The sequence below is a fragment of the Exophiala bonariae genome (genome assembly GCF_035927105.1).
Source record: "Exophiala bonariae strain CCFEE 5792 chromosome Unknown scaffold_15, whole genome shotgun sequence".
Lineage (NCBI taxonomy): Eukaryota > Fungi > Ascomycota > Eurotiomycetes > Chaetothyriales > Herpotrichiellaceae > Exophiala > Exophiala bonariae.
Genome location: NW_027042490.1, coordinates 639,813 through 654,335, shown reverse-complemented (window position 1 = coordinate 654,335; position 14,523 = coordinate 639,813). Strand labels below are relative to the sequence as shown.

At 48.9% G+C, this 14,523-nt stretch overlaps 5 protein-coding genes across 5 annotated transcripts; 2 read left to right on the top strand and 3 right to left on the bottom strand.

The window, feature by feature from the left end:
• Positions 1-605: 605 nt before the first annotated feature.
• On the bottom strand, positions 606-2,857 carry LTR84_003208 (uncharacterized protein; the record flags this gene model as incomplete). The annotated part of the gene is made up of 8 exons (XM_064846803.1): positions 606-707; positions 767-1,070; positions 1,124-1,893; positions 1,947-2,242; positions 2,290-2,484; positions 2,537-2,555; positions 2,606-2,760; positions 2,821-2,857. The coding sequence occupies 8 exons, from the start codon at positions 2,855-2,857 to the stop codon at positions 606-608; spliced, it is 1,878 nt and encodes a 625-aa protein (XP_064705783.1).
• Positions 2,858-5,006: 2,149 nt separating this feature from the next.
• LTR84_003207 (uncharacterized protein) lies at positions 5,007-5,582 on the bottom strand (the record flags this gene model as incomplete). Its single annotated transcript, XM_064846802.1, has 1 exon — positions 5,007-5,582. One exon carries the CDS (start codon positions 5,580-5,582, stop codon positions 5,007-5,009), a length of 576 nt encoding a protein of 191 aa, XP_064705782.1.
• Positions 5,583-6,216: 634 nt separating this feature from the next.
• On the top strand, positions 6,217-7,329 carry LTR84_003206 (uncharacterized protein; the record flags this gene model as incomplete). The annotated part of the gene is made up of 5 exons (XM_064846801.1): positions 6,217-6,396; positions 6,448-6,525; positions 6,580-6,622; positions 6,688-6,752; positions 6,808-7,329. 5 exons carry the CDS (start codon positions 6,217-6,219, stop codon positions 7,327-7,329), a joined length of 888 nt encoding a protein of 295 aa, XP_064705781.1.
• A 437-nt stretch (positions 7,330-7,766) lies between these two features.
• Positions 7,767-10,182, bottom strand: LTR84_003205 (uncharacterized protein; the record flags this gene model as incomplete). Its single annotated transcript, XM_064846800.1, has 2 exons — positions 7,767-9,768; positions 9,827-10,182. 2 exons carry the CDS (start codon positions 10,180-10,182, stop codon positions 7,767-7,769), a joined length of 2,358 nt encoding a protein of 785 aa, XP_064705780.1.
• Positions 10,183-12,513: 2,331 nt separating this feature from the next.
• LTR84_003204 (uncharacterized protein) lies at positions 12,514-13,674 on the top strand (the record flags this gene model as incomplete). The annotated part of the gene is made up of 1 exon (XM_064846799.1): positions 12,514-13,674. One exon carries the CDS (start codon positions 12,514-12,516, stop codon positions 13,672-13,674), a length of 1,161 nt encoding a protein of 386 aa, XP_064705779.1.
• Positions 13,675-14,523: the final 849 nt, after the last annotated feature.

Genomic DNA, 14,523 nt, shown 5'->3' with positions numbered 1-14,523 from the left:
GCCATGTCTCTCGTGCTTTTCTCAAGATCTTGAAGGAGCATGGTTCCAATAAGTGTTCATATTTATGATATTCCTGGAAATAGATAGCTAACTAGGTAACCGTTTGCCAGGCTATGCCAAGGCACAGGTCTGGCATCTTTTTGAGCGAAGCCCGACCCGTCCCGTCCAGTATACTCAGACTCGTGGAGCATTAGACCCAGCTCCGAGGTCTCGTGCAATAGGTGAATCACAGAACTCACAACTCGCCCGGTATCAGCCTTGGCTGTCTAAGTGTAACATAGATGGCGTGCGAGCCGATCAATAAGATCCGGGGAGGATGGAAGTCTGGGGAATTGGCTCTCGCTAACTCATCGAGCGGGCCGAATGTCCGCGTGCCAGCCGTGTTATTGGACGACTGGACGCTCGGCCGGAGCCTTGCAACACCCGATTGGAGAGACGTCTGGGCCTTGAATCTGTCACGGTTCGTGATCATGAAATTCGGCTTACGATTAGACAATCGCTGAGTCTCAGTATTTGGGAAGCCGGTCGTTATCTCCATGGTCAAAGGGGTTGGCCATTGTAGCTAATTCCATTCGTGAGCTCTTGGCACTGTGCTGAGTTCTGGATTAAGGTGGAAAGTATATCATGTCACCCTCGACTGGTATATCGTCCGTACCGAAGATACTGAAACTGTCCGACACTAGAGCGTCAAACCCAAAGTTGCACGTCTACATCCAGCATTAGCAAATTTGTTACACTGGAGAACCAGTTTCTGCCTGAGACTGACCTCAAAGTCGACATTTCCGGCATCGAATTGTGGCGCTTGTGGACTTTCAGGGGTCGGAGTGCTCAATATGGCAGGGTCTGCATTGGCTTTCTTGTGGCGCTTGACTGTCATGTGAGCCAAGCCTGCAACCTCCCTTGCAAACGGGTAACTGAGTTCTGAGGAGGAGAGAATTTCAAGGTGGCCAAAATGACCCACAGCGATGTCCAGAATGGCAACATCGGAAGATGCAGATGCTAGAGAAGGCTGTTTCAGGATGTGTAAAAAAAGATTGATCAAACCAACCATGGGGTAGTAAAATACGAGCCTGGGATAATCAGAGTTATTGGGGTACTCGAGACCATCGACAGGCTAACTTACCATTGTGGGGACGTTGCATTGACCTGCATCGATCTCGTGGCACGGATAATGCTTCGCGCAGTGTCTGCCACGATCCGTGTGGAATTTGCAATTTGCTCGCTATGAGTTTTGTTGTGAGGATCAATATCGCATATAGCCGATATCCATGGGAAGAAGAAGATTGTATGGATAGCCGTAAGACTGCCATAATAAGCAAACTTGAGGTATAGAATCTTGTTTAATCTCCGTGTATTTGAGAGTTGTACAACCGTGCCCGGGAGATCATCGCTGAGGGCAGTCGGCAGGGAATCCTTCCAATGCTCCAGTTGGTAGATCAGCTGGTCCATTACTTCGATGATATCCGCTGGTGGCTGTCGAAAGGCGGAAACTGTTAATAACTTTTTGCAGATTCGAGCTGAGATTTGTGCATGCGCTATCATTGCGGTCAAGAACTCGAGATCAATCGTACTACCTGGGGGAATACTCGAAGGAATTTGACAACTAATGTTAGCATCATCGATGATCTGGGAAAGTTGTTCGTCAGCATATGAATCGAGTTCCTGCCGGGAAAGCGGAAAACCCACGGACGGACGTCCTGAACGATGACTGAATTGATTTTCCAAAGCATAGATGGCCCAAAACAACCAATTTCGATGTAAAATCTCGTTCCGAGGTAGATTCCAGTTACTGGCTGGCTGGCGGTGTAAGCCTTTTGATTGTGCCAATCTCACAGCACTTGCGCACATCATTGATTCGAGAGCTGGATTTCCGGCGCCTTCAAGATGCAGATTCTGCGGATTATCAGAGAGAAATAATATCAGAAGATGAAGGGAATTCCAGGTACCATAGCCACTAATGCCCTAATAGCCATAAGTCCGGTAGGCGTGAAAAGCAACTCGACATAGACAGAAAGGGCGTTCTCAAAGAAAGGCCAGGAACGATGTTGAATCTCTTGCCATGATATGATTCCCTGCTTCGACAATAAGGTTCGACATCCAGTTGCATAGACAATGTTCCTCAGCGCATACCAGGACGGATCATCGTCCAAGGTGGCCTCTCGAAAATGCTGAGTAAGGCGTGTTTCAAATTCAGGACGGTAGACTGCTCCGTAGTATGCTTCAAAAGAATCCTCAAAGTAAGCTGCAAGGTATTAGATTTTGTATCCTGTAGTCCTAAGTTTATCCTACCATTTGTATATGCCAGGGCCGTATGATAATCGGGCTCCGGAGCTATGGTGCGGTCTTTGGTCCAGTTGAACTTCAAGCGCTGAGACCAACTTAACAGAAGCCCCTTGGCGCTGTGCGCAAGATCATCAGTCCCTGTCCGCTCTGCTACCCACCTTAATCCAGGTTGTGAACAAATGGTTATCCAAGAAGTGGGTCCTGTGTTCAATATCAGACGATCGAAGTTGAAACCCACAGTAATCCCACAAACCGAAATGTTCCCAATTTGACTGTTAACAAGTCAGCTCTTCCCCTGAAATAGCCATCTCGCCGTGCTCACAATCTGTGGGGATATGGAGATCTGTTCTTCGTCGTTCAACACAGATGTAGAATCACTCATCGGAACAGCAGTCCAAGAGCCATGTATGTGACGGGTGACATTGGAGGGCTGCGAGATCTCCTGCGTCGTCGAGGTATGGTATGCAAATTGAGATTCTGACAGAAGTTCAGTACAAGAGCAGGTCACACAAATGTATTAATACCGCGAACAGGAACCTGACTTGGCACCGTCGTTGATTGAGGCTGCGCGCATCCTAGTGTTGGGTTTGCTGGGTTTGAGGTCCTTTTGATCTCAAACACTGGACTTTTGTTCAGCTCTGGAGCTAATATAGCAAAGCTTTCAGTGACTGGTGGTGAGCGACTTCCACTCATTTGACCGCGTGAGCTAGAATTTAGGAGAGCTTCCATTCTCTCCAACCGATCTTCCAGCACTGAAGTTCGGTCGCCTTGAGCTCGCCGACGCGAGATTCGGGTCGAGGTAAAGATGCATTCCCTTCCGGTTGACTAAGTATAGGGTCAACACGCGCTATCATAGTTCGTGCCTGCAATTTGAGCCTGTGGTTACATACGACACATCTCTCGCATGGGCAACCTCCTCGACCTTGACGTGTTAGTGCTTAGACATTTCGATCGACAGGATTCAATCACATTTTATCTTCTTCTCTCGGCAAGAGATGCAAGCGACGGATGTTTTGGGTTCGTGCATTGGAGACTTGTATTGAAATTTTGAGAGTCGAGATGTGGGTGTTTCAAAAGTAGGTGTCTGAATCATGGATAAATCAACTGGAAGCAAAGCCGATTTATTAGGCGCCCTCGGACATGCGGGGAACGAGGGGAAGTCAGAATCCAGGGGTCCGGCCATGGAGGGAGGAGTACGCCCTCGGCCAAGGAGATGCCCCAGGACACGCTTCGCGAGGTGCCCCTCGGCGGTTTCTGTTCACTAACGAAAGCGAGGCATTCAGAAAGATATTTATCCAAGGATGTCAGCATAGAGGTTCAATATATCTTCGGAAGCCCCAATCATTTACGCCTCCAAAGCTGTAATGCACTGCTGCCGACCTTGCCATCATATGATAGTATGGCTTGATAGATCCATGGACGACTATGACAATACCATGTTTGTTGATAGACTAAGCTACAGACCCGGGAGGACATGGTGTTTCTTACCCTTCATTCAAGCATCACGCTTCCTGGAGGCATGATACAGAATGAATCATGGTGCTCCGGTCTCGTCCCCCACCCATGGATCGAGACTATTTTGAATTTGCAATCAAATCAGAGAGTGGCCTGGAATCCTGAGCCGAACACGCAGGTCAGCTGTGAGCGCGAGCATAGCCTCCATATAAAAACCTACCAGCCAAGCTCGGTATTCCTTGATGAGTATACCACTCTCGGTACGCCCCATGACAAAGTTCCCTGCAAAATCCTGGGTCACACTGGAACCCGATTTGTGCCCAAAAGTTACTCTTCCTAACACAGCAACATCCTTTGTATCAGAATCCGCCAGGTACACCTTCATCAATTCGTGTTTGCGAACGGTGATCGGATCCCACGCGCCTTGTCTAAACGCTATGAGCTCTTTATAGCACATGAAATCGTTAGCGAGACTTCCATGTACCTGGTACATATCAAAAGAGTTTACCGCTGTGACCTCGGCAAACATGTCCTCTGGCGACTAGTTCTCCTGCTGGCAAGAAACATTCACTGAAAGACAAGCTCCCTGCTTCTGTAGGGTTGTCCGCTGCTTCGAAGAATTTTTCGATCACCATCTGCGTACTTGTGCCCTCGATTCGAGTCGGCCATAGTACTGTAGACCCACTAGAAACGGCCATGATAATAAAAGGACCGCTGGTCCTGAAGCACCTGTGCTGATATCAACATGATTTCGGTGTGTACCAACACCAATATTAATATATCTGCAGAACACCATGATGCTGATTGTCCCCCGAACTCCGAAGTATTTCGGCTCTAATGCTACTCACCCGACCGCAAAAGCCGGAACCCAAGCTGTGCAGATTCCGAAACCTAGTTAGGTTGTTCTCTGTCAGCAAATGTGCAACTGGTCTTCTGGAATTAGAGTCTCAGGAATGAGTGTCGTAGGGGTGGAAGATGAGATCTATGTCTATCAACGCCAGTCGAGGAATGGTATACATTTCGTTCACAACATCTCCTTTATATCAATCCTAGAGTACTGTTCATATCGTTGTTGTATATAATCTTGATACACGCTTCATGGAATGGTAGGGCTCTCTCTACACTCTCGAGTGAAAGGGACTGACAAGCTTTGGCACAATTTGTTTGCTATTGATGATAACTAATCCAGTATCTCTTTGATCTTCTTCAGTGGGAGCCAGACGCAAGCTAGCCTTCGCAAATGGGCTCTCAGATGACTTCCAGTAAGCTTAAGAGTATGGGATAATCTCCTTAGGTATATCACGGAAGTCTTTTGGACCAATATCAATACGTTTCTTGATCACCTCAGCGTCCACTCCCTGTTCGAGCATACCTATCACCTCTTCAGGATCGAACTTGACCCCGATAGGGTTCTCTTGATAGCTATGAGACTGCATATATATATCTGCTTCCTCTGGCTCTAGGTTATCTATCTGCGTCTCGATTTGGTTGCCATCAGGATCGAAATAGTACATGCTTGTGGTTGGTCCATGGTTGATACACCAGGCTGGCAGTATACCATGTGCCTTTCTTTGTGTATAGGCAGTCAATAGTTCTTGCAAAGAATTGAAGGTGAATGCCACATGCCACAGACCCGCAGAAGTCGGTTCCTTCTTGGTAGTGCCTGGAATTCCGGCAATTGCGATGCGGTGGTGCTCATCGTCGTAGCGGAGTAGTCCTAGCTCACCATTGCTGAAGGCGACTCTCGCCCCAAGGAAAATTTTGTAGAAATCAAGCATCTTGTCGAATTGAGCGGTTCGAAGGACAACGTGGGCGAGCTTTTGAGGACTAATTGTCTCTGTCATGATTGTAGGATTAGACTTGTCGGGGGGTTTTCTTGTACAAGTTGGAAGGTCTTGTGAGTTTCACTCCTAATTAAGTCATTCTGAGACGAAATTGCCAGTCCGATGGACCCGATATATGTGAATTACAGTAGCTGAACATAATCATCCCAAAGGCTTCGAGCGGCCGCCGACCGAGAGAAACTATGGGCTTTCGGAATCAAGAGCGCGCGCACCCCGAAAGACATGATTGCTTCCACGGCCCCTCCGTCGCCTAACTCGACATGGTATTGCAATGATCCTGCATTTCATGCATGCAAGCAAATACGCCCATTGAGGAGCACGGGTCTCAGACTCGTAATCTCTATCCACGCAGGCATGTAGTGCTTGAGAGAGTGTACTTAGCCAATCGGGTGCATAGTTGTGGCCCACGGAAGAAGCTCCCGACCACCGATTGGACAGAAACGATCCATTGCAGCTGTTAAGTCCGCTCCGAGGCTCGACAAAGTACTTTCGTGGCTCATTGAGGAAGAGCAACGGGTGATGTGATACATACGGTAAGTGTCAAATATAAGGAGTAGTTGTAGACATTTGTCGTCTTGCGATCAAAATCGCATCTTGCCAAATGGAAGTCATTGATTAGAAGCATCTTAGCAACATGAACGCATTCAAGTATCTCTTAAGGTTTGAAGACGAGAACGGCAACATTCACTATGGTGAAGCAGGTGGCCCAGGCTCAGAAGGTGATTTCTTACAACAAAAGCTCAAAACATACTCAGGGAAAACCCCTTGGGATCCGGATTTCCAACTCTCCGACAAGACGGCCACTATTGCGAAGGTATACTCCGATCAAAGACTAATGTCATTAAAACATCTCTAAGATAGCCAGATATTGAGCCCCTTGGCCACCACGCCCATAATCCACGGCGTAGGTCTAAATTACAAGGCGCATGCCGAGGAAGGCAATGTAGGTTGCGAAGCTGTCTCTCATGGCAGCCCTCCCTGATCAGGTGTTTCTCAGCTAAAATTACCACCTTTTCCGATCCTCTTCGTCAAGTATCCAGGTACGCAAAGCTGATTACCGATGAAAATTGTTATTGAGGAGCAGCCCCGTGCTAATCTGAACTAGATGCCCTCGCAAATCCGTACGATGACATTCCGGTTCACAAGGAGGCATGGCAACTGGACTATGAGGTGAGCACCAGACTTATCGTTGTGGCAGGAAAAGCGACGATTGACACACTCCCAGGCCGAATTATGTGTAATCATTGGCAAAGAGTGCAAAGACATCCCTGCATCGAAAGACCCACTAGACTACGTCCTCGGTTATTCAATCGGTAACGATATCTCGTCGAGATACTGGCAGGACAAGACGCGCTCGAGCGGCCAGCACGGCTATGGAAAATCCATGGACAAATTTGCGCCGATCGGGCCTGTGATCGTCTCGAGACATGTAATGACGGACTCTTCATCCCTTAAGATATTGACGCATGTGAATGGAGCAGTTAGACAAGATTCTACGACGGCGAGTATGATATTTGATGTCCCAGCACTAATAAGGCACCTGAGTCGGGGTATCACTTTGAGGCCCGGCACGATCATCATGACAGGGACGCCGGACGGTGTGGCAGCATTTATGAAACCATCTCCATGGTTGAAGGATGGTGATGTGGTAGAGATCGAGATCTCTGGCATTGGAAAGATCAGGAACAGAATGTCATTCGAAGATGAGAATAGTCAACCACCTGATGATCGTCCCCCTGGGTTCTAATGTATATGTGGTTGTCTACCGCTGATAGAGACGACAACACTAGACGAATCACTTGACACAACATGCTCGGGTTTCGCGTCGTTTGACCACTTTTATTGAAGAGAGGAGTTCACAGCCACCCTCTTTGACTTTGGGTTATATAGCTGACTTCAAACTCCTAACCTCTTACACACCCTTGTGCATTCTTTTTTACTTAATTCTGTATCGAAATAATTCTAGAAGCTCAAAGATCATCTTTTGCTATTATTTTGCTACTCTGTATTATTTGAATCGATAGCTACCTAGGTAAGTTTTCTCCTAGCGTTTGAGGCCATTTACTGGCTCAATAATGACCGAAGAATGGATCATCTTCCATATTTAACATAATCTCCAAGAAATGAAGAACCGATGTGCTGCAGCTAGCTAGCTAATTAGTATGTGAATGAATGAGTATGCAATTAGTACGTTTGATTTGCTCGTTGGATGTCGTCATCTTGAACGCTAGGTGTGGTGGTAACGTTATGGTCGCCTGAGAGGCTTCTGGTAGTTCTTGGCATCGACTGGGGTGATTGTTCGCCAGGGGATGGCAACGACATGCCGCTACTCACGCTGGAATTGTGTCGTCGGTGTCTTGGCCTTTGATTCGGCCTATCCACTAGAGGCGATACGTCGAGTGGACCCAAGCCGTCGGGATGAGCATATTCACCTTCTGGGTAAATCGCAATGCCTCGTGGTGATGTTGGAGCAGGAGCAAGACTGCCTCCTAGTGGCCCCGAATGTTGCCAGTCTTCGGGAGATGACTGCGACCCAGTGGTTGAGAAAGCATGATTTCCACCACTCACGATGGTCGGTGGATACATGGGTTGATTTCTGATATCATAGTTCACTTGATCAGTTGGAAGCGGTCGTTGTTCACCTTCGATCTCGTGTACAGGGTTGTCTGGGACCTCCACTTCTTGATGAATGTCGTAGTTCAGGGGGGATCTCGCTGGAGTTGTTGAAGACCAACGGTGATGACTGCTGTCGTTCGACAGGACGGATGCGAAGTAGCCCCTCTTCTGTGTATCAGCGAGCTCCTGAAGTCCTGGGGACAAAGGCTCCGGGGACTTTGGTGGGGCCTGTTCAACCTCTGTCATTGTGTCTGATCCTACTTCTTTATGTGACTGGTGTGTCGCCCATATCCAGGGCACAATCCGGCTCTTTGGCCTGTTTTGCGCGTTTGAATTGACATCTTCAGACTCGAGTCTCCTCTTGCGGCGCCAGAGTAGGATCGCAAGTCCGATGATGAGCACAACAGACGCGCTGGGGACTGCTGCCGCGACGGGCACAACCCAGTCTCTGTTTTTATGATGGCCCTCCGTCGGAAGGACTGGAAGGGTGGAGTTCGCTGGAGGTGGAGGATTGCCAGCTGTTGTAGGTCGCGAGACATTGTAAGGGTAGGTTTTAATCTTGTCCATCTGATAAGTCTGGTTGAACCACCCAGCCACAAGTGGGTCAATAGAATCTGCAACTGGCCTTTTAGAGACAACATCTTGAATGAGTGAGTTACGTTGGTACTGTTGATGTTTCTCGGGGTATGGATCATAAGTACCGGTCCATTGGAGCTCGTTCAAGTCGTAGACATCAACAGCTTGGTTGATGTCGAATGGAAGTCCATACTCCGCCGTGCCGCCAACAACAAGCATGGAGTCGGGGTAGGGAGAGGTGCAGGTATGGCCCTGTCTTGCAACACCGGCTCGCTTACCGCTGTCCGCTTTGCTCCAAGTAAATGAGGGAACACTCAAAACCCAAACATCACTGTTTGGCAAGCTTGAGTTCCCATCCCAACCTCCATATACAAATATATCGTGCTCAGTCCCGTTCTCATTAGATGCTACCGCGGTGCAGAACTGTGCCAGCGCAGTATTCGGGAATCCAGAGTTGGAGTCCAGAGATTGAATTGCCCATTTTTGAGTAAATATATCATATATGGAGAACTGTTTGAGAAAATCGTGCGAAGTCGTGGCGTTTCCCTTACTCGCATCACCACCTATATCTGTTGGCGTTGTTGTACCACCAATGACGACAAGTATACCTTGGGCTGACGTTGGCAGCCAAACAAGACCAGCATCTGCTCTCCATGGCGGGATTATGCCGTTTGGATCTGGGATATGCTCCTGCCAAGATGCGCGGCCTTGGTTGACCGTTGAAACAACAATGAGCTGCGTGGATCGATTCGTTGGTGGGTTCGTCTGGGTAAATACTGCACCATTGTCGTTGTACATGCCACCGAAGTAGAATCCGAGGTCTTCAGAGGGGACGCTTATTCCCGCACCATTCGTACGAGGACGAAAATTTCGATCTTCGGGAGCATAATTCGTGATTGGGGTAAGCGAATTGTTTGAACCGTCAGTGGCCTCATACAAAGGGTAGCTCAGAGTGAATGGCCAAGTCGTATCCCCGATAGTGTGTGGCGTGCCACTATGAAGCCGAGATGTTAGTGTGTTCATCTTTTGCAACGAATTGGTGACTGTCTTACCCCCATGCGTAAAGTTCATCATAGTCATAGAATAATGCACCGTCGAAGAAGAAATTGCTCATCGTTCCCTCAGCAATGGAATGGAATATAGCTGGGGTGTTACCATTCGAGATGTCAAATGGAGCGGACAGATCGAGTTTGAACAGCAACCCAGTGAGTGGTTCTGCAGTTGAAGGACTCTTGCAATTTCCATCTTTGGGTAGTGCTAATGTACCCCCTTCTAGATAGATATCAGTCCTGATCAAACCAACTCTTGGTCTGTCCCAAGAACATATCTCTGCAGAGTTATAGTCGGCAGCGACTAAAGAAATCACTAGCAGAAGCGCTTGCAGAGATACGCGTACTGTGGTCTTCATACTGGGTATATGATGCTTGATGAAGTGTAGATAGCTAGATATTAATTCAAACCAGAGTATAGTGCATCATCTTGTAGCAGATAAGTGCATGATCTAGCCACCAGTCGGCGGGAGAAGTGGGCTGGAGGGGTGGACGATCTCATAACCCGGCAACAGAACAGAAGTGGCTGCTTCGGGGCCATTTGCCACCTAGCAGAGGAGAAAGAGCAGGGAAGGTGTCAAAGTCTCTATGATACGGCAGAAATGCCTCTTTTCCCGCTGCTCACGAGCTACCCTGCTTCAACCCTGCTTGACTCGAGCCAAGAATACCGATGGCTGCATGCAGAGAGGGTGCACTGCCTGGAGGATCTGAAGACCTCTCGTATTTGACGTTCTGGAATCGGGCACATACCGTGTTGCGCTCTCATATTTTGCACCGTGGGCACCAAATCCATCTCATTCATCGGTATGGACCCACCTTCAAGTGGGCAACGGCAAAGTTGTCGCGGAATTGTGGACTATGAGCGGTCAGGCTGAACTGTCTGTTGTGTTGCACCCGCCGATTCTCTGCAGGAGAACGATCCTATGTTAGTTTACAACATCGAAGATGTATGATTCCTCGATCTGCTAACTTCAGGGAGAACTGCATTGTATTTGGCATCGCCCATGGAATCGTGAAAGATTGGGAGATGTCTCTTCGGGCGTCTGAATCGTAGGAGTGGAAGCCTCACTCAGCCGCGAGATTGTTAGGTTACCTTCTGGGCGCCTCCATTACCTCGTATGATACTCGATTGATACTAATGCAAGGACTGTGCACATCTCTCGGCTTGAGGTTTGTCTTGATCTACTTTTCGGGATAGTTGTCCGCCATGCAGCCAGACCGCCGCCATGTGCATGGGGTTTGGTGGACAAAGCGATGGGTAGGCTAACTAATGCAGGCCGATCAATAAACAAAAGTTCCTTCGAAACGGATAAATATGTAGGTACGATAACAAGGTTGTTGTTACTTGTATCCTATGGCACATGAACACAGCCTTATACACAATTTCCACCCTTTTCATCCCTGTCGCTTCAGGTTTCGATTCTGCTGCTGATGCTGAACACAACTTGAGGAGGTTTTGATTACATTTGTCGACACTCCAAACGGAAGAAGGCTCAACGACACGCTTGAACGTGTGCAAGAAAGATCAGGCTGAGTTTCTGACTTTCCTTTTGGAGGGTCAGAGCGACACGCACGGGCCAGAACGGGTAAGACTGGTGTGCTGTCTGAGCACCCCGCGTGATGCACGCCACGCAGATCCACAGACGTGAAGTGCAATTAACAAGTAGTATTGACTGATGTGATGGAAGACACTACGGTGCCTTTCTCAAAGTCACCACGTCTTGAAGCAGCATACCTGCCCGAGCGTCTTCGCGGCTCAGGCTCACTGCACTTCAAGTCTGTGCTGTTGGCTCCACTTGAGCCGCAAATGGAGAAAAATAGAGCCCTCCGCCTCGTCCCCAGCCGTCCGTGGTTAATCCCCGCGCATCACATCCCGTGCCACCATCCAATAGTCTTCCAAGTCCCTTATCTTGCCATGCTTCTTTCAACAAAGGACATTCCCGATCGGGCCGGCTGCTGGGCATGCGGGGGATTTTGATGTGATACATCATACAACACAAGCCGGACTTTCTGAGGCTGAATGCTTTTGTCTCCAGACCCAGCCCATCTCTCCTCGTCCCGATTCCATGAGTCTATCAATGGAAACCTCCCTCTCTCACTACCGAGTACCTCTACTCGAGTGTGCTTGTCTGAGGAAGTGGGGACTTAGTTGATACCTCCTCGGGTCTGATGCAAGGACTGACTAGCTACGGAGTTCAACAATGCAAGAGGCGTCCGCATACGAGGAGGCGTACCAATCCTGTTCTTCTGAGGCTCCATTGACTTCGCCTCTATCAGATTTTCCAACCGGAGTGTTTCTGCGACCTAGCATCATCTCTTGGCTTTCAAGGCTGAGAACTTGCTCGATAAAGCACGCGGAGAGCTTTGTTGACGAAGGTGGCCCGGGCAAGGTTTGTGTCGCCCCGATGCGTAAGATGAATACATGATGCTGAGGTGGCCTACTCGCTAGTTCATTACTTTTCATGGTGGCTTCTAATGGTGGTACCGCTCCACCGCTGGGTGTTTGCTACGTCCTAAGTTAGGCAAGGCGACTTCTCTCAAGCCATAACAAGAAATTGAAGAGTGTTCAACCGTCTTATAAGCCGGCCACGATCCTCGTTCACTTGAGTCGTCTCTGCCTAACCTTGGATTTGCTACCGCACTGTCATTGTTGCTAGAAGGCAGTCACTCGTTCGATAATACAGAACATTATGGCTGTTAGTCACTTGGGCTGGTCCAGCCTTGTGTCAATTGTTTACTTTGCTCTCGCTCTTGCAGGGGATGATGGCGGGTGGGAGAGCAAAAGCACTTGCCAGCCAGTGACCACCACAGTCTACTCTGTATCAACTTTGTACTACGAGAAAACCGTCTGGTCAACCAATCTAGTCTATCTCACAGATACTGTGACGAAAGTACAGGTCGAATCAACAACTATCCCCGTTCCCACCACAATCGTTAATCAGCAAACAATCACTCAAGTAGATTTGAGCACAGTGGTCAATCAACAGACCGTGACTCAAGTTGATCTAAGCACCATCGTCAATCAGCTTACCACCACAGTCATTTCCAACGTTCCTGGTCCTACAACCACTGTCTCAGCTTGCCCGACAACTCCACTGGATGGGCTGGTAACCTGTACTTCGAGGATAGTGAATCCAACATATACGGCCAAGCATCCATTGCCCAGCGACTACCTTTGGGGATGTCCACCCGGAAAACTATGCACTCCACCGCAGATCGGGTGCAATTTCGAACAGAACCCTCCAGCAGATTCTTACGTTTGTGCTCCTGAAGAGTGCCAGGATATTCCTGAAATCGTTGTACCCGAAGACTTTGTCAATGCATCTTGGCCCAATCCCACTGACGCAGATTGCGCGTGGTACACGCCCAATCCCGGGGACTTCAATCTCAACCCGGAGCACTTTGGCTTGAGCTTTGACATCTTCAACATCTATGGCCAAGAAGTTTGCGTCGCTCCACCACCTCCTCCTCCCACCACCACCACCACCACAACCGGGTGGGCAGACTGGAATAGCCCCCTTCCGACTCACACTTATACCCCAAGAATGGCCAGAAGAGGTGTGAGGAGCTGGAACCCACTGGCCCAGATTGCTCGACGCCAGCAAGTCGGCATAGCCCCCAAGGAGTGTTATCGGACATACAATTCCGCCAACCTCATCGGCACGCACGTGGGCTATGTTCCTGACATACTGTGTCCATATGAAGGGGAGTTCATGGTCGCAATTCGGTCTTGTCAAGCGTGCGCTGCGACGTACTCTACCACTTCCGACTCAACTACAGACTTCCCAGATCTGCAGAGATACTACGCTTTCTGTGAAGCACGGGCAGCGAATGCGACAACCGCCAGGTAGCACTCGATCACCTAACTACTACTGCAAGTCATGGTCTGGCCTCGGCCATCCACTTCGTGCAGCTTTGTTGCAAGATTTTCGGACCGCGCGCAGAAAGGTGTTAGTTAGATCTGAGCTCCCACCTCGAACGAAAGAACGACGAATTGGCACATGAGAATGAATGGAATTTGCACAGGTCGAAGATTTAGGAAAAGACTTCTCCAGCTATGTCTGAGAAAATCATGGAATATAATGCAAAAATAGGCTGAACACTCCTTTACCCGGAAATCCTAAATTCATAGTGTAGTGATAATGACTTGAATAAATCTTGAAGAAAAGATTCCAATCCAGGAAGCGAACAGAGTACCAGACGTACCGTGCGAATTGATCATGATTGGAACCTCCCCGCAATAATAGAGCGAAAAGTAACAAAATCGCCGGACAACGCAGCCGGACTCCCTGGCCCCAGACAAAGACGGCAATCCCTCCGGCGGAGGGGGCCAAGAGCTGCGCTTGCTTCCACGTTGCATCGCCTACGTAGACCTCTGCAGCACTACTGTATGAGAGCGAGGACGGGGCGAGTCGCGCGGTCTGTCAAAATACGAGCCGGATGTGCGGAACAGAATTACACTGATCACTGATTTAGGCCAGCACTTTCATGCCATGTCGACTGTTCTAGCCGAGCTCTGTTCAGTCCTTGGTCTACGGAACTGGCAACAGACGATCTTGGTAGGAAGGCAATGAGCGGGATGATCTGGGTTGTCCCTCGAAGGTATACGCGCACAAGGGTCTCGGAACTGCTTCAGTCAGCTTCGTCCACGTGTCATGGTCGAGAAAGGCGAATGCATTTCTATGAGATCGAATGATAAG